The sequence below is a fragment of the Anser anser genome (assembly GCF_964211835.1).
Source record: "Anser anser genome assembly, chromosome: 6".
NCBI lineage: Eukaryota > Metazoa > Chordata > Aves > Anseriformes > Anatidae > Anser > Anser anser.
Window position 1 is genome coordinate 10,534,269 of NC_139726.1, and position 22,221 is coordinate 10,556,489.

Consider the following 22,221-nt stretch of genomic DNA (forward strand, 5'->3'; position numbering starts at 1 on the left):
GCGAGGAAGGCGGGCCGCGATTGGCGGCCGAGCGGCGGAAGCGGGCGGCGGGGCGGGGCGGGGCGGGGCGGAAGCGGGCAGAGACGGCATGGAGCCCGCCGAGGGGCCGGGGGCGCTGGGCTTCCACGGCGACGAGGAGATCATCGAGGTGGTGGAGCTGGGCCCGCCCGGGCCGGGTGAGACGGGGCGCGCCGCCGCGGGACCGGCATCCCCGGGGGGCACCGGCACCGCCGCCACCCCCACCGGGGCCCGCACCGCCGGCGGGGCCTCGGGACCGGCCCCCCCCGGTTCCCCCCGGTCCCCCCCGGTCCCCCCTCGGTCCCCCCCACCCCCTCCCCGGTCCCCCCCTGTCCCCCCGATCCCCCCCCCGTCCTCCCTCATCCTCCCCGTGTCCCCCGGTCCCCCCCCATCCCCGCCACCGGCGCCTCTCCCGTCCCTGGTGGCCCCCCCCCGTCCCGGTTCCCGGCCGCGCCGTGCCGTGGCGTTGAGCCCCGGCTCCCCGCAGATGACCTGGCCGACGAGATGGAGGACGTGGACTTCGAGGACGAGGGGCCGGAGGAGGAGCCCGACGGCGAGGCGTGGGAGACGGAGGACGACGAGGGGGTGGAGGGCGGCATGGAGGCGCAGGACGACAGCGAGGTCACGTTCGCGCTGCACTCGGGTGAGCGGGGGCCGCGGGCAGCTGCGGGGCTCGACGGGGCGGCCGCCGGGGAGCGCTGCGCCTCGGGGCCTCCTCCTGGCTTTCCCTAAAGGAAGGAGGTGTGGGGGGGGGTCGCTGCCAGCCTGACCTCCCCCGGCCCTCCCGGCACCGCGCGGGGTTTGGGCGGTTCTCGGTGGGGGGCGAGCAGCCCCTGAGCAGCCTCCCTCCGCCCTTCTGCGAAGCTTCTGTCTTCTGCGTGAGCCTCGACCCCAAGACCAACACGCTGGCGGTGACGGGCGGGGAGGACGACAAGGCCTTCGTGTGGCGCCTGAGCGACGGAGAGCTCCTGTTCGAGTGCTCAGGTGAGGAGCTCGGGCCGGGGTCCCCCCCCCCCGGCTCAGGGCTGCCCACATGAACGGCCGCGTCCCCCTCCTGGCCCCGTCTCGCTGGACGCGCTCGTCCCCAGCTGAGGCTCTGCTGGAGCCGAGCTCCCGATCGTCTTCTGTGTCTGCCGCTTGCTAACCGAGCAGCCTCTGCTCCCTGCCGCCTCTAGGACACAAGGACTCGGTCACCTGCGCTGGCTTCAGCCACGACTCCATGTTCGTGGCCACGGGCGACATGTCCGGGCTCATCAAAGCATGGCGGGTGGACGCCAAGGAAGAAGTGTGGTCCTTCGAGGTGGGGGACCTGGAGGTGAGCGGCTGAACCCCAGCTCCCGCGGCGAGCTCGGGCTGGCGGCGGGACGCGGCGCTGCTCCCCCTCCTCCAGGGGGGCGCCGCCCCGTGACGCTGCCTGTCCCCCTCTCCGCGCAGTGGATGGAGTGGCACCCCCAAGCCCACGTCCTCCTGGCGGGCACGGCCGACGGCAACTCCTGGATGTGGAAGATCCCCAGCGGAGACTGCAAAACCTTCCAGGGCCCCGCGTGCCCGGCCACGTGTGGCAGGATCCTTCCTGACGGTGAGGCACGGGGGGGCCCCTCCGGGGAGGGGAATGTCACCGGCTCTGGCCATGGGACCCTGTTGGCGCTGCTGCCGCCTTGTTCTTCCTGGAGCTGGGGCACCCCAGGGTGCGCGGCCTGCGCTGTCGGGAAGCGAGGGGTGCGGGAAGCTCTGGCTCAGTCCCCCGGGTCTGGCTGCCCTAGGGAAACGAGCCGTGGTGGGGTACGAGGACGGCACCATGCGCATCTGGGATCTGAAGCAGGGAACCTCGCTGCACGTGCTGAAAGGTAGGGAAGAAGCTGAGTGCCTGCCGCGCGCGCTGACTGGGGAAGGGCTTCGGGCGGGCTCCGGGCTCTGTCGCGGTGAAGAGGCGGCACCCGCTGAGCCCGGGGCCTTCCCTGCTGAACTGCCCCGTCCCCGCGGTGCTGGCCCTTGCCGTGGGGCCGCCAGCAGAGCTGGTGCGGAGGCTGCAGGGGGAGGCGCGGTGGGTTTCACGGCGCGCAGAGCGGAGCTCACGCCTCTCCTGCTCGCCCGCACAGGCCAGGACGGCCACCAGGACCCCTTGACGTGCGTGGCCAGCAACCAGGACGGCAGTTTGATCCTGACGGGCTCCGTCGACTGTCACGCCAAGCTGGTCAACTCTGCCACGGGCAAGGTGGGCGTCCCAGTGTGGGGGCTTCTGCCAGCCACAAGCAGCCTGCGGTGGCCACCGGTGGCCAGCAGGAGGCGTGCCTGGCCAGCGCAATCACCACCCCCCAGCTGCTGGGGGGGACTGGGGGCTGCTGGGGGGGCTCACGGGCTCTCCCCCCCCAGGTGGTGTGCGTGTTCAAGATGGAGAGCACGGCCCCCAAGGCCCCCGCCGGCGAGGGCGAGGAGGCCGAGTCCAACTCGGTGGAGTCGCTGGGCTTCTGCAACGTGTGAGTGGGGGGACGTGGCGTGGTGCTGGGCCGGGGCGTCCTGCGGGCAGGGCTGCTGGGGACCTCTCCTACCAGGCCGTTGTCTTCCCTGCTGGGGACCTCGGGCTGGTTGCTGGCTCTTGGAGCCTTACCGGGGTGTTTCAGTTCCAGCCCCGGCCAGCAGGTCGTCCCCTCGTCGCCTCGGTGCTCCGCGGTGCCTTCACACCCTTCCTTCCCTGCCTCCTCCAGCTCCCCGTAACGCCTGTTCCCCTCTCTGCAGGATGCCACTGGCCGCCGTGGGCTACCTGGACGGCACGCTGGCTATCTACGACCTTTCTACACAGACCTTGAGGCACAAATGCCAACATGAGGTACTGCCCTGCACCCTTTCTCCTGGCCTGAGGGGGTTCGAGCCCCAGCTGAGACCTCTGCAAACCTCACAAAGCCTCCCTCAGAGCCCAGGGGCTTTCCTGGCTGGCCTGGGGCTAGTTCCTACTTTGTGCTTCTCCCTCAGCTCTTGGGTTTCCCCTGAGGCGGCTGCTGTGCCCGCACAGGGGATGTGCCACAGAGCCTGGCCACGGGGGCCCCGTCTCCTCTCCGCTGTGGGGGTATGGGGGCACTGGGCCTGGTGTTCGTGGTGCTCACTGTGCTGCCTCCCTGCTCCTGTGCCCCAGTCAGGGATCGTGCAGTTGCTGTGGGAGGAGAGCTCGGCCGTGGTGTACACCTGCAGCCTGGACGGGGCCGTGCGGCTCTGGGACGCCCGCTCGGGGAAGATGATCAGCGAGTACCGGGGGCACTCCGCCGAAATCCTCGACTTTGCCATCAACAAGTGAGCGGGGAGCCCCCAGCCCCCCTTTTTCCTTGAGGGTGGGGGGGGCGGGGTACAGGGACCTCTCCCCAACCTTTGGGAACCCCCGGGAGTTTGGGTGCTGGGCGGCCTGCTCTGAGACAGGAGGGTCCTGGGGTTACTGCAAGGCGGTCGGAACTGAGGGACCAAAAGCCCCCAGCCCCACCCTGAGCCCCGTCTCCCCCACCAGGGATGCCTCCATCGTGGTGACGACCTCCGGCGACCACCAAGCCAAAGTGTTCTGCGTGCAGCGCCCCGACCGCTAGGGCCGGGCTGGGCGGACGGTGCCCCGGCCCTGCTGGGCGCCCTGTGTACAGCGGGACAGGGGAGAGGGGGCTGCACCGCCCTTCTCCAGCGTGTGCTTTGTAATTTTCCAGCCTGCCCCGCTCTGCCCTCCCTGTCTCTGGGGGGGGGGGGGGGCTGAGGCTGGGGTTTTGTATGAAAAATGTCTTCTAATTATATAAATTATTTCACTTAACCGGACCCCCCTCCGCTCTGCTTGCTGGGGAGGAAGAGGACCCGGGGAGCCGGGCTCTGTCCCTCTCCGCAGGGAGGATGGGGCTACGGCAGCTCACCGCCCAGCTCCCCCAGCCCGGGGAAGTTCAGGAATTAGCTGCAGCGACATGCCCTGCTCTCTGACTGGGTTGTCCTACTGCTTCCTGCTCCCCGTACGGCCCCCTGCCCCACAGGTAGGTGTGTTTCTTCCTGCAGCAGAGACACCTTCTGTGGCGATGCCTTTGCAGGGTTCCTGGAGAACAGGAGTAGCTGTGGCTGCCCCCCCTTCCCAGGGAGAGCTCAGCCCCGAGCTGAGGGGCAGCAGCTGCTGGTTTTAGTCTGGTCTGGCTTGGAGGCAGTGCCTCAACCCCTGGCCCTTCCCGTCAGGAGAAAAGCTAGGGGCTACCAAGTGAGCTAGGAGGGAAGGAAGGGTGCGGACTGCTGGCTCAGGGCTCTCACGGCCTGTTAGAGACAGGCGATGCCACGCACGGGAGGACACAGCACGTCAGGAGCCAGGACCCCGCAGCACGGCCTCCCAGCCTCAGCCTGCAGCAGGGGGGCTGGCTTCAGCCTCCCCTTCCCCTGCTGCACCAGGACGCTCGCTCCTAGCCCTGGGCACTGCACCTCCCTTTCAGCCCCAGTGACTGAGAAGAAGGTAACGAGCTCCAGGACACAGTAATTCTCCCCCCTGCCCTGATTAGCTCTAATTCCCCCCCACGCTTGTCTTTCCAGACCCTCCCCCCTTGGCAAAGCCACGTGCGTTGACAAGCCAAAAGCCCACAGCTCCTTAAGATAGAAAGATCTCCTTTATTAATGAACCCCAACAGTATTTCTTCAGATACAGGAGTTTTGAACTCAAATACTCAGAAGAAAACAATTTAATATTGCATTATTTTCATAAGAAATACTGCAACTTATTTCCGGTAACATATTGCAAAGCGAAACAGCTTGAAAAGAAAAAAAAAATTAAAAAAAAAGAAAAGAATCTTAAGTCAATCAAACTGGAATTAAGGTTTGTTTCTTGGAACGATCGAGTCCTCGCAAGCACAGCTCGTTTCTGCAGATTACTCCCCAAACTGTTGTACAAACAGACCCCGATTGCTTGAATTCCTTATGAGCCCACAGAGGTGCAACATTAAAAGCTACGATTATCGGGTAGCAAGTGCCCCAACCTTCGTCCTCCACGGCAGCCTCCGTGACCCTGCTGTTAACGGGTTGTGAACGTCTTCCCCCTGAAAGGATGCAGAGAGATGTCAGTGCGGCCTCGGGGCTGCCTCTGGCTGCCTGCTGGCCTCCAGGGCAGCTTTTTGTCCAGCAGATGCTTGCACCGAGCTCTCAGAGACATCGATAATGCCACTTGGGGGCTCACCGGTGTTTTATAGTGCACCGAGTGCAGAGCAACTGGGAGCAGGCCCCGTGGGGATGCTCCTAGCCCCACTGAGCTGCTGGCCACAGGCTCTGAGGAGCTGCAGCCACACCAGGCAGGAGGAATCTGCTCCGGCAGCCGCAAGCCCCCAGGAAGGGCCTGGCCGCTCTCCCTGCTGAGCTGAGGAGCGGGGCAGGGCCCTGGCAGCACGTTAAACGCCACCAGGGGTGGGAGGACACCCTGCAGGCACCGCACATCAGGCCCCCAGCTGCCCGCTCAGCCAGGCCCCGCTTTGCCACTCACGTGATTGTTTTCATTTCTTTCTTCTCTGCATCTGGACGGGCACGGTTCAGCACCTTGAGGAAATCCGATGTTTTTGCCCTCATACGCGTGTGAATATAGGCCTGCAGAAACAACGCGGGGACGCTTCAGCATCCTGCCTTCACGGCTGAGGCTTTAGGTTTTAGATTTTTTAATCTTTCAGCTAACCACCACAGCTCCAGGGCGCTCACAGCTGGCTTTGGAGCAGGAGCGCAGCAGCAGAGATCAGCTGCCACCCGGGCGGTTCAGGTGAGGAATGCCACTCCTGCTGGCCAGGCACTGCTCACCGCCGGACTCCCCGGGAGCTGGGGGTGTCGGGAGACCTGCCCCAGGGCCAGCTGCTGCTGGAGGGCCAGGTAGGAGCCATCTCTCCGCTCCTCGGAGGGAAAGCACCCAGCTCTGCATAGCCCTGGTGGGTGCTCAGCCTCCCTGACCTGCAGGATGAGTGCCGTTAGGGAGACAACAGTGAAAGCTGCTGACCGAACCCCAGTCAAAGCCAGGTCTCTGAGCAATTCCCCTTATTTCTGTTACCACAAAGAAAGAAAACCACAGATTGAAAAGGGAGAAAACCCGACTTTGCTGCTAGAATGGGAAGCACCAAAGGGCAGAGAAGGTGATGACGTGCCCTTTGCAACCCCGAGTGACTGCGGAGGGCAATGCCGGGGCCCTACTCAGTTCTCGGGGCCAGGGGAGAGGAGCACCCCTACTCTGTGCTTCTCTGCAGTCCCCAGGTGAGAGGGGCCACACCTCCCATTTCCCCCCAGCCGCAGCCCCTTGGTACCTTTGAGCACTTGATGTGATAGTGCAGGTAGTCCCGGAATGTGTGGATCAGGTTTATGGTGTTGTCTCTGGCAGCAGCATTGGTGTGACGGGGGAACAGCACTGAAAGAAGAGCGGCCACACAAACCCGTTATCCCCTCCCAGAGCTACAGAAGGGCTTCGGGTTCCTCTGGTGCTGCAGGCTTCAGGACGCGCTGCCCTGGGTGCCTGCTCTGCTCTCTACAGAGAGCCCATTACCGAGCTGCATAATCAGGATTAAGCACCACTTGTGATTTTAAACACGGGGCTGAGCAGCGCTTTCCCACCCGCTGTCACGTGCCCAAGGCTCTCTTGCAGCAGCCTGGACGCAGCTGGAAGACAGGCGAGGCCGCGTGCCCAGAGATGACGACACCCTAGGGCAGAACTGCACGGATGCGTCTGCGTCTGCTACCTCAGTGCCGTGGCCCAGAGCCGGGGGCTGGAAGCCCTTCTGTCCCGGTGGCCATCTCCCCTGGGACCGCCAGGTCAGGTAACGGGGCAGCTGCTCCCGGACAAGGAAGCAGTCTCGCTGGCAGCCCGAGGCCGGGGCCTGGTTAAGTGCCCCGCGCTCAGGGCACCGTGCCCAGCGTGGGAGGAGAGCAGTGCTGGCTCTGCTTCCCCCTCCAGTGTCTGCGCTCCAAACCGCAGCCGTGCCCGGCCTGAGACCTCCCAGCAGATCCAGCCATGACCCCCCAGTCTCTCTCCCTTCAAACAGGGGCAGGGTTTGGACTCCTCAGCTCTGCCCTCCCCTTTGCCGTCCAGGAGGAACACCTTTGCGGGCAGGGGAAGGTGTTTCACCAGAGACAGAAGCGTTTGGCCGAGAGCAGAGAGGAAGAGCCGGAGACGCAGAGCTCACGGCCCGGCTCCTGCCAACGACTGCTGCTGCTGCTCCAGCACTGCACAGATGGCTGCAGCTGGACCAGCCACAGATACAGTCACACGCCCGTGAGAAAGAAGCCTCTGTTTTCCACGGTATCACACCAAATTTCGCTTGGTCCCGCCAGCACGTGGCTCACTGCCCGCTCCCATGCTTACGGCCCCGTGCAGAGCTGAGGTGGCCTGACGCTGCAAAGGGACGCGAGGGAGGGAGGGGGGCACGATACACAACGCAGCTCCGGAGTCCCTTCAGGCCCAGTGACCCACTTGAACACTGAAGGAAGGTGATCTATTTTTTGGTCCCCATACAGCAGCAGGAACCTCCCTTCCTCTCCCTGAGTGTCCCCACGCCACAGAACTGCCTGCTTACCAAAGGTGATGTAGCCAATATTGTCGCCGACGGCTGCGTCTGTGTCTTTCAGCTCCAAGGGTGGCTCCCTGTGGCTGAAGAGCACCTGTGGGGCTGTGTGACTGGCCCGGCGACCCTCCTTGAATTCCTGAACAAGACAAAAACACGGCGATTCCCACCGTGGCACGCCAGGCAGCAGGACAGGAAAGCAAACGGGGCTCCCCTCTCCCGCAGGGTAACTGAGCAGAAGTTTCCCAGCTTTCCCTGCAAAGAAGGGAAGTTTTCCCTCTGGAAACCAATCCAGATGAAGCCACGTGGCTGCCCTGCGTGTACTCGTGTCCCTAGGGCAGCCCCTCAGCTGGGGCAGCTTTCAGGGACATGGGAGTACTGCATGCGTGGGACACCTCAGGCTGAGCAAGCAGATGAGATGGCACAGCTCCTACAGCAAAGTCAGCACTGTCGGTGCTTCCGGGGAAAGCGGGCAGCACCCCTCACTCCAGAGGAAAGGAGATCCTCCAGAAGGGCTGCAGAGTCTCCACCGCACGTGGTTTAAAGGCTCTGCCATTCGAGAAAGCATCTCCCACCAGGTGGCTTTACCTGGGCAATAAAAGGCATCTATGGGGTTTGAAACTTGTGTGCAAGGCCCGCTCCTCCCAGCTCTTCTCTAAGCCCTGAAACAACACCTCCGGGCAGGGAGATCCTTTCCCACCAGGGAACCTCCCAGGGAGCAGCGAACGCTCATTTCACGCGGAATAAACCAGCTCTGCATTTCAGGACTGTCTCTAAATGGGGCTGGGAAAGTCCGGACCCCATTCTCCTGTCCTGAGGCAGAGCAATCTCCCCCCCCGCCTCACTGCCCCCCAGCCCAGCCCACACACCAGCAGCTGCCCTTGGCCTCTCCTCCCTTCTCAGCACAGCGTGCCCCAGGAAGGGCAGGAGCGCCCGTGCTCCTGTTAGAGAGCCAAGTAGTTCACCGGGGTTTCCTTAATGGAATGCTGAGCTTGCACTTCTGCCTGCTTACCCCAGAGGGTGAAGCGTTTCACATGGCTTCACTGGTTAGTTAATGGCCAGATTTTCTCCACGAGAGCCCAGATAAGCAGCTGGATGTTACGCAAGAGCAATAGCTGGAGGGAAGGAGCCAGCGTGACTCAGAGTGGAAACTCTTGTGGCCAGGCAGGAACAGGATTTGCTGTTGTGAAAACCAAGAACTTGGGAGACGCACACTCTGGGACAGCCGCTCCCTTGAAGCCTTGCCCTCTGCCCAGGAGCCTCACAAACCCCATTTTGTTCCACTTCACACCTCCCTGCTGGTTTATAAAGCTCAATTTCGGGCTATGGGCAATGCCGGTGGGGAAAAGGTCAAAACCAGAGCAGCTGCCCCGCCCACAGCTAAATGCGCAGACAGCAAAGCCATGAGATAAGACGCCCACTGCTGCCATCACAGCAGACCCTGTCGCAACGATCTCTGACGCAGGTGAACTGGTATCCAGCAAACTGGGCCAGTATCTCGCTGCCCACAGGCCTGCCAGCAGACAGGAGGTCAGCTAGGCTGGCCAGCGACATGGGTGGATGCTGAAACCAGCTCTGACTGAGCCCTCCCCAGCCGTAAGCAAACCCAGCGTCCCAACCTCTGCAGGCCAGACACGGGCACTGCCAGGCTACGTGTTTCCTACAGCCCCCTGCGTGCCTCCGGGCTGAGCGGCAGTTGCAAAGGGCGGCTGAAACCAGAAGTACTTGGCATTACCGACTGATTTAAGTGCACAAGCTAAGCTTCGCAAAGCTCAAACCCAAGAGCCCATCACAGCACATAACAGCGGTCACACGGGGCTCTTCCCAGCCTGAGTCCTTCCGCAGCTTTTGGGCATTGGCAGGAACAAGCTTCAGAGGCGAAGACGACTCTCAGCACCACCCAGACACAGCGCATCACCTCGCCTCCTCTGCTCCTTCTGCGGCCTCCCCACCGTGCTCACCTCCTCGGCTGCCTGGCGACCCCCACAGCACAGCCAGCCGTGCTACAGGGCCTCGACACGGAGACTGAAGTATTTACGCGGTGCTTTCCATCTGCAATATGTAACGTGCTTGATTGCCCATGCCAGGAAGCCCATCAATAATTAAGAGGTCAGTGCAGGAGCCTGGATTACGAGATATGCTGCCTCTGCCTGTCAGCACGGCTCTGCCATCAGACCGGAGCCCCGCGCAGCATTTACATGCGTTAAACCACCTGTGAGCTCCCTTCTGCCTAACATCTGCTTGCTCAGCGAGGCTGCTTCAAGTGAGAAGCGAACTGAGGGCCAGACCTCACCCTTTCTCCACAATGCTTGCTTCCATACCTGCATAAACACCTTTCCAATCACCACGTCGTCGTCATCCTTAAATACCGTGCTGAACACAACTGTGACGCGGTCCTTTTTTGCCTCCACATACCTGTGGGGGGGGAGAAAGGAGAACCCAGCTGTGAACAGAGCTGCTGGAGCTACAACTGGACGAGGCGGCAACTGCGTGACAAGCTCAGGTAGATGCAACAAACACTCACAGGCCCGCCTGCTGGAAACTTCCCCTCCCTCGAGACAGCATTTACATGGAGCAAAACATTTCTGTCGGGAGCGGCCGATTCCTTTCCTGCATGCAGCCACAAGTGCTACTGCTAATAGAGGCTCTCGTATAACATCCCTGCAGCCTGAGGGGTGAGCATTACCCTCCTAGGCTCCTTACAGCCTAGGACAGGCCCTCAGTACCATGCCAAAGCACAGAGCAATAGCATTTCCCGACTTTCTGCCACATCCTACAGCTCTGAGCAGAAGAGGGAAGTGTACTGACAGCTGTCTGACTCCGCTCCTGCGCTGCCCGAACACTTACATTGTCTCATCGTCCCTGTAGTGGATGACGGCTCTCTTCTCTCCTTCTTTGCCCTCTTCCTGGAATTTGAAATACTTCTCAAAGACTGAAGCAAAACAGTTGCGCTTCAACATGCCGGCTTGGTGCACGATAGCATCCTTGTCTGCTGGAAGGTTCTCCAGGTCGTAGAGCAAAGAGACGTTGTAACCTGGGGAGGGACAGACACTAACCTGAATCGTCTACGCGGGGCCTTAATGCAGCCAGGCACGCATTTTCCGGCAAGAGACACCTACAGCCCAAGCACCCCTGCCACTGTCTGTCCCACCTTTGCCTTGAGGCCTTCCAAAAGCCCCGGGGGCGACCGCTTCTCACCCCACCGCCGCCAGGAGCCGTGCCCGCTGGGCACGCGGCCACGGCAACATTCCCGGGGCTCCGAGACACACGTGCGGGCTGCGCCGCTCCCGAGTTTTTGCAGCGAGTAGGAAGAGATGCTGTCACAGGTAACCATGGTTTTCCTCTGCCTCACAAAGCGTCTTTGCGAAGAACAAAGACCCAGCCGTGAGGAACAGAGGCTTCCCGGGGGAGGGCTGCGCTGAGAATTACAGCTCATGCTGCGAGCTGCTTCAGCCCTGACGCACGCAAGCCACCCTTTCTGTTGCCGTTCGCTGCACAGACACACAGAGAGCAAGCTCTGGAAGCGCGGCCTTCATCTGAGCGTTTCTGAGGTGCCTTGAGTCGCTCTGGAGCTGCACTCACACACACTGTAAATATTACAGCAGGGTTACCTGATTCGGGATTTACCAAGTAGTTTCCATAGACTTTCTTCAATACCTAGGAAAGAAATGGACATTTTTTTTTCAGAAGTGTGAAATTTAGATTTTTTTTTTCCAAAAAAATCGATTTTTTTCTCAAAACACTGAAAGCACAAGCTGTCTGAGTTGCTCCCGGCCTGCACTGCCTAGGCCTTGTTTGGTGTCCATTTAGAAACACCAAATTACAGGCATCTGCCTCCCCATGTCTAACGGAGCACGGACAAATAGCTAAGTCATCGGCTTCTTGTCGTATTGCCTGCTCCTTCTCCCTGAGCCCCACTGGCAGGGAACAAGCTGCAGGACGGGAGTCAAAACCAGAACTTCAAAAAGTTCTTTCTAGTCTTGAACTTGTGCGGGCAAGAAACCCCCTTCCACATGCCTCGTGTCTTCAAAGGAGAACGGTCAGCAGAGCTGGACACAGCAGCTCTGAGGGCTACAACCCTCCTCCCGTCCTGCGGGCAGCCCCCAGGGGTTCAGGGTGCAGGAAGCCTGGCAAAGCACGCACCGGCCCTCTCCTTGCATGCTCGGAGATGAGGTCAGGTGCAGCGTGGCCGAGCGATCGCCTGCCTTGGCCTCAGCCCATTCCGTGGGACAGACGGGGATGGAGAGGAGACTGCCAGGCAGCTTGGATGCCTCCCAGAAGCAGAGCCGCCCACAGCACAGCAAAAACCCTTTCTTCAGGCATAATCACTGCTGAATTTTACATCAATGGCAATTTTCAGCTGAGCCACAGCTCTGTGTCAGTGAGGGGGCCGGGAACAGGAGGTATTTCGCAGAGAAGAACAGAACGACGCTGTGGCAGAACTGGCCCTCCTGGGATGACACCCACCACCACGCAAAGAGGATGCACGGGCTCTCTGCACGCCAAAACCTCCTCTCAGCAGAAAGCCTGCCTGCAGCGGCCCGGGGAGATGCTCTGCCTTAGTAGGAACCCCACTTTGGCTTCGCAGTGGGGTTTCACCAGAGACCGAGCGGAGGAAGTGCAGAAGCAAGCTCCATCTTCTCCAGGGAAGCACGGAGAGAAACAGTTTGTTAAACAGCGGTTTTAAAAATGTAACTTCTATTTAGTCAGCACTCCCAAGGCAGGCCTGCAGAGATCCCATCTTCCTCTCAGATCCTGACAAGTCGGCTGTCAGCTGCCCTCGCTGCCAGCACGGCACCACGGCCCGCACACCGCTGCCACCGCGGCGGCTGTTGGTGTCAGGCTACCTGGCTACGGCGCAGAAAGCGTCAGCCCCTTGCCCACCGCGGTGCTTCCCCTGGGATCACACGCCGTGCCAATCCTCACTAAACGTGCTGGGAAGGCTCCAGCAGCAGCAGCTTCGTGGGGCAGCTCCCACTGCCCTGTGGCACGGGGGCAACGCTGCTGCTCAGAAACTCTGCGTACAGGGACCAGAAAGCAGGACGCCGAGTCGTGTTTATTCTGACTTTGGTAGCTCTTGTTGCAACCTGCAGGAATTCACTTTGGGTTCAAGCCTCCTGTTTCTTGCCAGACTCTCTAATTCATGGAACAGTTTCCTTGTTTCCCTCCGAGGACAGACACCCAGTGGCAAAAACCTGCAGGGTGAACCCCATTTGCTAACATGAGGAGATTTGAAAACTGACTCAGGAACTGAGTCACACTTCCTGCCTCGCGACCCAACCACAGCTCAGAAAGGCTCCTTCTTTCTACCATAAATGGCCCTCCGCAGCCTGAGCCCATTCAACAGGAACTGAACCTGCTACTTCACACAGCAGCAGCAAAAGGGGAACCAGGCAGTGTGCAGATCAAGGTCCGCACACACAGCTGGAGCCCACCACTCGCTCTCAAGTGTGGTTAGAGTCAGACGAGCAGCGCCATGGGACTCCGGAGTTGTCTTGATACCTTCCCTCGCTAGCGGGCACAGAACATCTGCCGGGGAAACTACTTCTGCCAGGCCTTGCACTCCTTTGGAAGGGATTTCAGAATTAGTGATGCCTTTTGCCTTTCAGGCTGTACGGTCAGAAAAGATGACTGCTTATTCACGAGAGAAGGGGAACGTACTTTGTCTTCTAGCAAAGCGGGACTCCGGTTTGGCACAGGAGCGTCAGCACAAGATGGAAGAACAGACGCTTCTCTGCGAGTCAGACCCTAACATCACAAGGACATTGCCTGTGCTGATAAAGCATCTGTAGGCTCAAGGCCCCGGATGTCCAGAGATGCTTACTCACCTCGTCAGCACCGTGTTCCTGGAGTTCTTTGTAGAATTTCAGAGAAATACTGACCATCACTTTTGTCTTATCTCCATTGGGGTTTGAAATATGGTAAAGGACTCCATCGAAGTCTGTGAAGCAAGAGAGAAAAACGTGAGGAACTTGAGAGGGACCGTTTCCTATTTCTGGGCAACGCTTTCCCTGCGCGTTCTAGGAATTACATAGAGCGACACGTTTCCTCCTGCCCCAGCCCTCACAGATACACCACGAGAAACCCCTAACACCACACAGGGAGACCTGTTATCATTCAAAGGGCTGAAACAGCTTTGACATCTGTCCATCACAGGGAGATCTAGCCTGGTGTCACTCAGCATCCCCGGCAAATCTGCTCGCGTTCAGTGCACGAGGACACAAACGCGCGGAGATGGGAGCCTTCTGGATGCTAAGCACAGCAAGCGACTGACGTGCCCACCAGGCCAGAGCTGCAGCCTGGGGGAGGAAAAAAAATCTGTCAGCAGAGCTAAGGCAGCTCAGCCACTGCCTGCTGAGCTTCCACTTCACCGCAGAAGGGGCAGCGAGGGAAGGAGGAGGGCAAGGCAGCCCCCCGGCCACCCAGCACGCCCCGCTTCCCCGCACAGATTCCTGGTAACAGCAGCGAGACATTGGCTGCTGCTGAACGCTCGTACTTCCTCGACGCTTCTCATCCTGGAGAAGAAGCTTCAGGCTCTGAATTCACCTTGCCCGTCACCCCAAGCCTGCTTTCTAACAACCCTAACCAGGTGGTGCTAACGACCTACTAACAAACAGTACCGATTTCGGGCCGGAGAACAGGCGAGGTAACGGAGCTATCCAGCGCTCACACAAGAAGTGCCGCGGCCGCTGAACGCACCGCTGGGGGCTAAGTCCCAGGGAAGGCGGACGTACAGAGAAAGCAGCAGGGCAGCCGACGGGAGACTCTGCTCCCGCAGCACACAGCCCCCAGCTCTGGGCGTTCACTCAGTCTGTCCCGGCGCTGCTCTTCCCTCTGCCAGTGGTGCTGGGTGAATTTGGGTGCACCAGGCGGAACCACAGGCAGGCCACTCGAGACAGGCCGCCCCCCCCCCTTTTTTTTGTTTTTCCATTTTTATTTTAAAAAGGTCAGGAGAATTCAGCGCTTACCTGCAAATGTTACTTCTACTGCCTCTGGTTTATTTCTGAAAAAAAACAAAAAACGCACAGGAGGTAAATGAGAAATCAAACAGCAGCCTCCAAGCTGTGAAGAGAAGAGGATTAATTTCCAATACTCTACTTCTCACGAGCAGCTCTGAAAAACCTTCTAGTTCCTGCTGTTCAAGGAGCAGATAGCCTTTGACAAGAAACCTTGGCTCACTCCCCATTCCTATAAGAACCAGTCTTACCAGAGACGATACGAAACGGGCCTCGAAGCTGGCAGAGACCGCTATTATTCGGCGTTCACTAATAGATTTCGAGATCACAGACTGCAGATCTCAAGTTAGCAACGTCTGAAAAAGCTACTCGTTACAAGGGAGTTCGCTTGACCGAGCACACTCGCCTCGCAGACCCGCGAAGATGCACGATTCAGGGGACGGGCTCCTCTGCAAGCTCTTGTGACACCAGGTGACGGAAGGGATGTAACAGCTGAGCAATCCCTCCTGACATGCCCCCTTCACCACCGCCAGCAGCTCTGCAAATCCCTTCATACAACTCACTTGCAGAGGAGAGTTTGGGCTGGCAGCAAAGCACAGGAGGAAACTTTTTGGATGCCCGTTTCATCCTGACCCCCACCTTCATCCCTACGCACCCCGACACTACGCCAACGACCGCTGCAGGGAAAAAGAGAGATGTGGGTTTGCCCTAACGCTGCCAGTGCCTTCTTCAGGATCTCAGAGCAGCACCAGAAGCATCTCGCAAGCCTACGGCGCGTCGCTTACGCTTTAGATACGCGGATTTAGTAACGTCTTAACAGACAGCATTCGCCAGTTTGTCCACGGTCTCTAAGATAGCTGGATCCTGTGAACAATCTGCTTCTGCAAGGTGAATTTGTTCAGACTGGCACTACACGAGTGCTTCAGCAGCTCCAAGGGGACCCTTATTAATAGGCCGTTCTCCACCGGGGAGCGATGCAAAGCTGCCTCCACCACCGGCAGCGGGGGTGGGGAACCAGAACAGGGTAAAAATGCCAGGCGACTGCATCTCCTCTTCGGTGTCAAAAGCACACAGCATTACATCGAGCACAGGCGGACGATGCTGGTCCCGTCTCACAGCCCGGAGAAATCCCAGAGTTCACCCGCCACCACCAGAAGAGAACACCCCAGCCAAAGCCCGCGTGCTGAGCCAACCTCGTGGGCTCAGCCAGCGCCGCGCAGCGACCTTTTGCCAGAAGTTGCTCTGTCAAGGCACAAGGATCCCGCCGGGCAGCGGGCACACCGTGGTGCACGCAGCAAGGAGGCGAGACAGAGGCGGAGGAAGCACCAGCTCGGTATTTACCTTCCTTCACCTTATCCCAGAGAGGTGTGAATGGTATTTTTCCCTGCTCAGCAGAAAGCACTGTTCTTCCAACCGCTTTTCTGCGGGCAGCCTCACTGCTGGAAGCCACGAATGACCACGGTGCGCTCGAACCAACGACAGGCAATGCAGAGACACCGGGGCACCGAGCAGCACCAATCCCGGAGCGTGCACAGGGCCAGCTGTGTCTTACTTGGGCGGAAGGGGAGGAATCACGCCCCAACCAGGGATCCCAAGTGGAAGGGACGAGGTGGTGGTGCTGCTTCCTGAGTCGTTAGCTGCGAAAAGCATCAGCCCTTTCTGCTGGGAGACCGGAGAGATACTGTCTTTTGTGCTGCATCCCTGAAGGTGAAAACCACACGCTTGAAAGAAGCGGTGTGAGCGCACCCAAGGCAGGCCCTTTATTTTCAGGGCTGCCCCGGTTACCTGGGACCTCTCCCGCTCTCATCCTCCCTCCCCGGCCAGGCTGAGGATGGAGGCTCGGAGCCTCCCTGGCCGCACGTTTAACGCTGGGTTTTGAAGAGGGGAGCGATCCCCCAGGTCGCATCGAAACCGCCGCTGCCCAGCGAGGACTGCTCGAAGCAGAGGTGGGAGAAAATCCCAGCGGTCCCACAGGGCCAGTCGATGCAGCCGCGCTCTCCTTTTAGAGGCACCGCACTCAGACTCGGCAATCAGCGTGGACGGCAACATAAATTTTACGAAAAAAGAAACCCATGTAGGAAGCTTTAAAGATAGCACAGTCAGGCACACGAGAGCTAGGCATATTAAAGAGGACGCATCCTTAAAGCTCGGCTCCGTCTCCTGAGAGGTAACGCCGCTCAAACCCCAGTCCCCGCGCACGCGGAGCTGCTGCCTCCCGGCCCCCAGCGGCCCTCCGAACACAGCGCCTCGCCCCAGGGAGCAACGGAGCGGTTTTGCCGAGGAAGGACCATTATGCCCCGCTCGCTCAGCCAGCGCCTCGGCAGAGGGGAGAAGAACGCCTCGGCACGTTATTTCGGAAGCCGTCCGAGATCGCGCACCCGCGGCGGGTTAAGAGCCCCACGCGCCAGCCTTTGTTCTGCACACAAAAGCCCGGGGCCGGCACGGCCCCATTTCCGCGCGTTTCCTCGCGGAAGCAGCTTCCTTTTACCGCGGATTTTCCAAGCGGCTCAGCTCTCGGCCTCGGGGCTGGCGAGGAGGAGGGAGATTTAGGGGAGAAGCAGGTAACCGGGCGCAACTGCCCAGTGCTGGATATTCGGCGGCCTCCCGGCAGGCGGCCTGCTGGGGGAGCGCTCACGTGAGCCGCATGCAGAGCTCCTGGCGGCCACGCCGAGCCGTGCCGCGCCGTGCCGTGCCGCAGGACGGCTTTCAGCCTCGTGCAGGGGAAGGCAGGGAGGCTCCCGGCCCTCGCAGGTCAGCAGCGTTACGACCCGGCAGCTCAAAGCGCTTCTATTTATTCCTCTGGCTAACCTCACCAGCTACCCAAAGCGTTTCTATGCCGGGCGAGTCGTCCCCTTTCGCAGCTCGTCCCCCCGCCGAGGCGTCCCCAGACGGAGGAGCTCTCGCTTCCGGAGGCGCACACGCCGCCGCTTCCCCTCGACCTGCCGCCAACCCCACCTGCAGCCAGCACAAATAGATAGCAGTGGGGACGTGCCGACGTGCCCATGGGACCCCCCCAGAGTGCCGCACGAAGCTCTGGGACACCCCGACCCGCAGTCCTGCCAGCGGCCCGAGCCTTGCCGTGCCCAGAGGACCACGGGCAGCGTGCCCGCCCTGCCACCTCCACCCGAACCGCGGCTGCCCCCACAGCCGTCCTTTCTGGCTGCCGTCCGCCCAGCACGGGCCGTAAAACCGGCCCTCACGCCGGGAACACCAGAGGCGCTGCCTCTCTGCTGCACACCAGATCCAGCCCAGGCCTTGCCCGAGCTCAGGAGCTAAGATGGCAGCTGCCGGTAACGCTCCGCAGGTCTGGAGGCAGAGCCGCGTCCGACCCCACCCGCCCCCTGCTGTAACGATCAGAGGCCCCGACAGGTTGTGTGCCCTCATCCCCCCCCCCCGTTCCTCTCCAAACGGCCCCAGCGCCGAGCCCATCTAATGCAAAGCCAGCTCCAGATCAGCTTTTTCACCCCGGCAGCACGTCCGAGCACAGCCGCGGCGCCCGTGGAGGGATGCCAGCAGGCACTTAGGAGCAACAGCAAACCTCTGACAGCATTTCCTCAGTTCTCATTCGGCCGACTTCCAAACTTCCCCGCCCGGCTCTCGGGGCGCGGAGGCTCTCAGCCATACGTTAACAGCAAATTTATGGACAGAGGAGCGACGTCTGTAATTAGGCAGAGCCCTCATCCCCTCTATTAAACAGAGCTGCGTGTAAATGTGAGCCTGGCCAGCCGCAGCCAGAGCTGCCTGAAGCATCTCCCACGTCACAATTCAGGCTTGTACCCAACGCAGGGAGATGGCAATTATTTTAAAAGCCGCAGGCATGCAGATATTCTAATATTTTGCTCCGTAGGAGGGGGAGGAAAAAGAAAAAAAAGGGGGGGGGGATGTGGGGAATATGCCAAAGCTGAGAGCTTCCAGCTCGGAGCGGAGCTCGCAGATCGCTGGAGTCGAGGCGCAGCTTGGAGAGAGCGAGCCAGATTCAGACAGACTGCAGGCTCTCGCTGCAGAAAGGTCACCCCAATAAAAAAATTATGAGCAGCGGCTAAAATTATCCGCACGGTTCCTCCACTCCCGGGCCCTGCTCGGCCAACAAAAGCTGCTTTGCGTGAGCCCAGCACCCCCGCCATGAACCCGAGGAGCACCGGGCCACGCAGGCACGAGCAGTCCCCACGGGCGGCAGCCCCCAGCGCCGCGCAGAGCGGGGCCGAGACCTGCCGGGGACTGGGGGGGGCCGTGCTGGGGGCTGCCTCCCCTCGTCCCGCACCTGGGCAGGAGGCGAGATGCCCGGGGGACGAGGCAGGGCTGCGGGCAGGAGCCCCGCGACGCCTCCCTTGGCGATCCGTAGCCAGCAGGGCAGGCGGCCTGCGGGAAGGGACTCGTTCCACGCGCACCCTTCCCCGCGGCTCCCCTGGCGGCTGCGGGAGGCACTCGGGAAGCACTCCCGGGGGTAACCCGGAGCAGAACCCGAGAGGAAAGCGGAGGCTGGAGCGCTGGCAGAGCGACCCGCACAAGCCTACCGCTGCGGGCCGAGGCTGCTGCTCGGGGCAGGGACCTGCCTGGTGCCGCCCGCAAGCTGCCGTCGGCGCGGAGCCGCGGGTCCCGCACTGAGCCGCGCTGCGGCGCGCAGCCCCCGTGGAAGGAACGGGATCGGGAAAGCTGACAGGGCCAAGCACAGCCAGCTTTGCCCCTTTCATTTTAGCCCAGGTTGCTTGTCCCAGAGCCGCAGAAGCGCCCGTGTCAGCGAGAGGGTCGGGTGGCAGAGGGGCGCCTACTGCTCCCTGAAGCGCTGCAGCCCCGGACTGGCGATCAGAGCCCGGCGGGACCCGAAGCTCCTCCGCCCCCCGAGCACATCCAGCAGCCCCCAGGCTCTCAGCTGCCCCCCAGACTCACCTGTCACAGCGCCAAGCTCACGTCACCCCATCTCACCCAGCGCTCGGCCTTCCTGTCCAGGCTGGAGCGCTGTGCTGCGGCGCAGACGAGCACCGAACCGCCCCAAGAGGGAAGCAGCACAGCGCGTCTGGGGGCAGCCCCGGCCAAACTCCCCAGCCAGCCCGCAGGAGCCGGCCTGCAGCGGGGAAGTCGAAGCTTCGGCTGTTTTCCTGCAAAGGCAGCAGCCGCGAGGGCCTGCAGACCGGTACCTCTCAAAGGCTTTGCAGAAACCTGAAATTTAATTGGGGATTCTCTGCCCTCCGCCTCCAGCCAAGGGAAAAGTCGCCCTGTTCTCCATTCACGCAGATTTGTTTTCTTTTTGCACGGTGGGTAAATACTCAGTTTATTCTCTCGGCACCTGCAGAAGCTCAGCCAATGTCCGAGCTGCCCCACGCGCTCCCCCGTACCCACCAGGCATTGCCCCCGCCTCGACAGTCGGGCGCCCCCAGCTTTCAGCAGCAAGCTCCTAACTGCAGTTATCTTAACGGGCTCCAGTAGCTTTAGGCCGTGATTTAAACGCGTGGTCTGGCTGCAAGAAGTCGCTTTGAAACGAGAAATTAGAGCATTAAATTTAAAAAGCCCACTACCTGGGGCAGAGGGGACCGACACCACCCCTGCCACGGAGCAAGGCTCTGGCGCGGGGCTCGGAAGCAAACGCTGCCCTGATCCCCAGCCGGTGCTGAGGGCACCGGGCACACCTGCCCCAAGAAACCCGCACGCTGCACCTGCCCCGTCACTGCTTCGGAGGAGATGAGCCATCCCCTCCCACCTCCGGGCTCGGTGTCACCGGAATGACCCTGAATTTGCAGCCGGAGGGAGAAGAAATTTCTCCTGAACGAGCACAGCGCAACACCGCTCCCTGGAGCCCTGAAACCGGGAGGAAATCCACCTCTCTGCACACCTCAGGGCTCTGCCACCGCCTCCAGACTGCCCGGGCTGGGGGGCCTCAGCATGAGCACGGAAGGAAATGCAGAAGTGCACGACTCCCTCCGCTTCAGCAGCAGACTCAGGGCCCAGTGTTTATGCAGGACCGTCGTCCAGCTGGCCCTTTCTCCACACAAAGGAGCGGCCCGCAGACGAACAGGAGGACCGTCGGCCACGCTCACCGCGAGGAAGAATCGATGCAGGAAGCATCGGCAGAACGGAAACCCCGGAGGCCGGGGGCTGGCGGCGAGCGAGCAGCCCCCATCCGCACCGAGTCGGGGTTTCGGGGCGCACTCGGCCGCACGCTGTCCCCTCGCTGCCACCCCGGCATTCACAGCGAGGCGCGGGGACGCACGCCCGGCCTCCTCCCCGGCGTCAGGCGGCGACGAGCGAGCATTTCTGCCACACGCCGCCGACCCCCAGCCGTGCCGTTTTTCCTAACGGAGGCGGTGCCGCGGCACTCACCCGGGAGCTCGCTCTGCCCGGCTGCGTTCGACAGCTCGAGGAGAACACAGAGCCTGGCTGCGGGGAGGAGGGCAGCTCAGCTACCCCACCGGGCAGGGCGGGCCAGGAGGTGATGGTGTGAAAAAAAAAAAAAAAAAGAAAAAAGCGAGAAGTCAACTGAGAGGGGAGCGCAGAGGAAACGGCCCCTGTCACAGGTCCGTACGCAAGAGGCGGAGCGCTTCAGAAGCCGCTGGAGGAAAAGGTGGCACAGAAAACGGCCCCGCCGGGGGTCCCTTCCCGGAGCAGCCGGGGCAGGCCCCACCCCACAGCCACCAGCGCCGCGCTGCGCTCCTCTGGGCTTTGTCCCCACGCAGAGGTGCCCGGTGCCGCTCATGCCGGCGGTCACGGTGACCACAGGGGTAGCTGGGCCGCAGATCAAGCCACCCACGGGCAGCCCCGCGCTCAGCTGAGCACCTCCACAGCCCCGGCGCAGCGCTGTCAGTGACCCCAGTGCCGGCTCCCCGGGGGCTGAGGCAACCGGGCAGCGCCGCAGGTGCCCCCACGCCCCGCCCCGGCACCGGGACCTGCCCCGACCCCAGCCCCGCACCCCTGGGCCAGGACCCGCGAGCCCCTGCCGGGGATGGCCGAGAGGTGCGGCAGGAACCCAGGCGACGGCTGCGGGCTCGGCTCGGCCGCACGCCGGCTTCCTGCCCCTCACCCCCTGCCCCAGCCCCGCACCACGCCGGCCGGGAGCCCGCTGCCCCACCCCCCGGGCCCATCCTCACCCCCTCAACGCCGCAGCCCCTCCCCACCACCCGGGCCCTGCCCGCCGCCCCCTCCCCTCCCTTCCCCTGCAGCCGTGACCGCCTCCGCCGCCCCCATAGCCCCCCATTCCCCCCCTCTACCACCCCATTCCCCCCTCCAACCCCCCCCCACCCCGTGTTCCTCCCTCCCGCGGCCCAGCCCCGTCCTCCCCCGGCTCCCCGCGGTCCCTCCCCTCCCGTCCCCGCCCCGGTGCCCAGCCCCGGCAGCGCCCGGTCCCTCCCCGCCCCCCACAACCCCCCGACCCCTCACACCCCCCACCCCCCCAATCCATCCTCCCCCCACCCCCTCAGGCCCTCAGGCCTCCGCCGCCGGGCCCCGTTCCCCGGCAGCCCCCCCTCCCCTCGCCCCCCGCTCCCCGTTGCCGGGGCCGTACCCGGCGGCGGCGCCGTCGAACTTGAGGGTGAGGGTCTCCTCGACGATGCGGTTGTTGACCTCGAGCAGGATCATGGCGGGGCCGGGGGGAGCCGAGCCCGCTGCGCGCACCGGGGGACCCGCCCGAGCCCTGCAGCCGCCGCTTCCGCTCTGCGCGTCCCCGCGCGTCACTTCCGGGCCCCGGCCGCCGAGCGGAGCCGGGCGGCGGCGGGGGGGGGGGGGGGGGAAAGGCGCACGCG

General features: G+C 62.0%; 2 protein-coding genes across 2 annotated transcripts; one reads left to right on the forward strand and one right to left on the reverse strand.

The window, feature by feature from the left end:
• Positions 1–17: 17 nt before the first annotated feature.
• Positions 18–4,817, forward strand: AAMP (angio associated migratory cell protein). Its single transcript, XM_083840553.1, has 11 exons — positions 18–176; positions 506–661; positions 883–1,002; positions 1,194–1,333; positions 1,453–1,597; positions 1,782–1,865; positions 2,118–2,233; positions 2,392–2,495; positions 2,755–2,845; positions 3,149–3,303; positions 3,512–4,817. Exons 1-11 carry the CDS (start codon positions 89–91, stop codon positions 3,585–3,587), a joined length of 1,275 nt encoding a protein of 424 aa, XP_083696679.1. The 5' UTR covers positions 18–88; the 3' UTR covers positions 3,588–4,817.
• ARPC2 (actin related protein 2/3 complex subunit 2) lies at positions 4,604–22,162 on the reverse strand. The gene is made up of 10 exons (XM_083840555.1): positions 21,984–22,162; positions 14,504–14,538; positions 13,364–13,476; positions 11,147–11,192; positions 10,383–10,569; positions 9,857–9,950; positions 7,548–7,674; positions 6,285–6,385; positions 5,486–5,586; positions 4,604–5,048 (listed from the first exon to the last, which is right to left on the reverse strand). Exons 1-10 carry the CDS (start codon positions 22,055–22,057, stop codon positions 5,024–5,026), a joined length of 903 nt encoding a protein of 300 aa, XP_083696681.1. The 5' UTR covers positions 22,058–22,162; the 3' UTR covers positions 4,604–5,023.
• Positions 22,163–22,221: the final 59 nt, after the last annotated feature.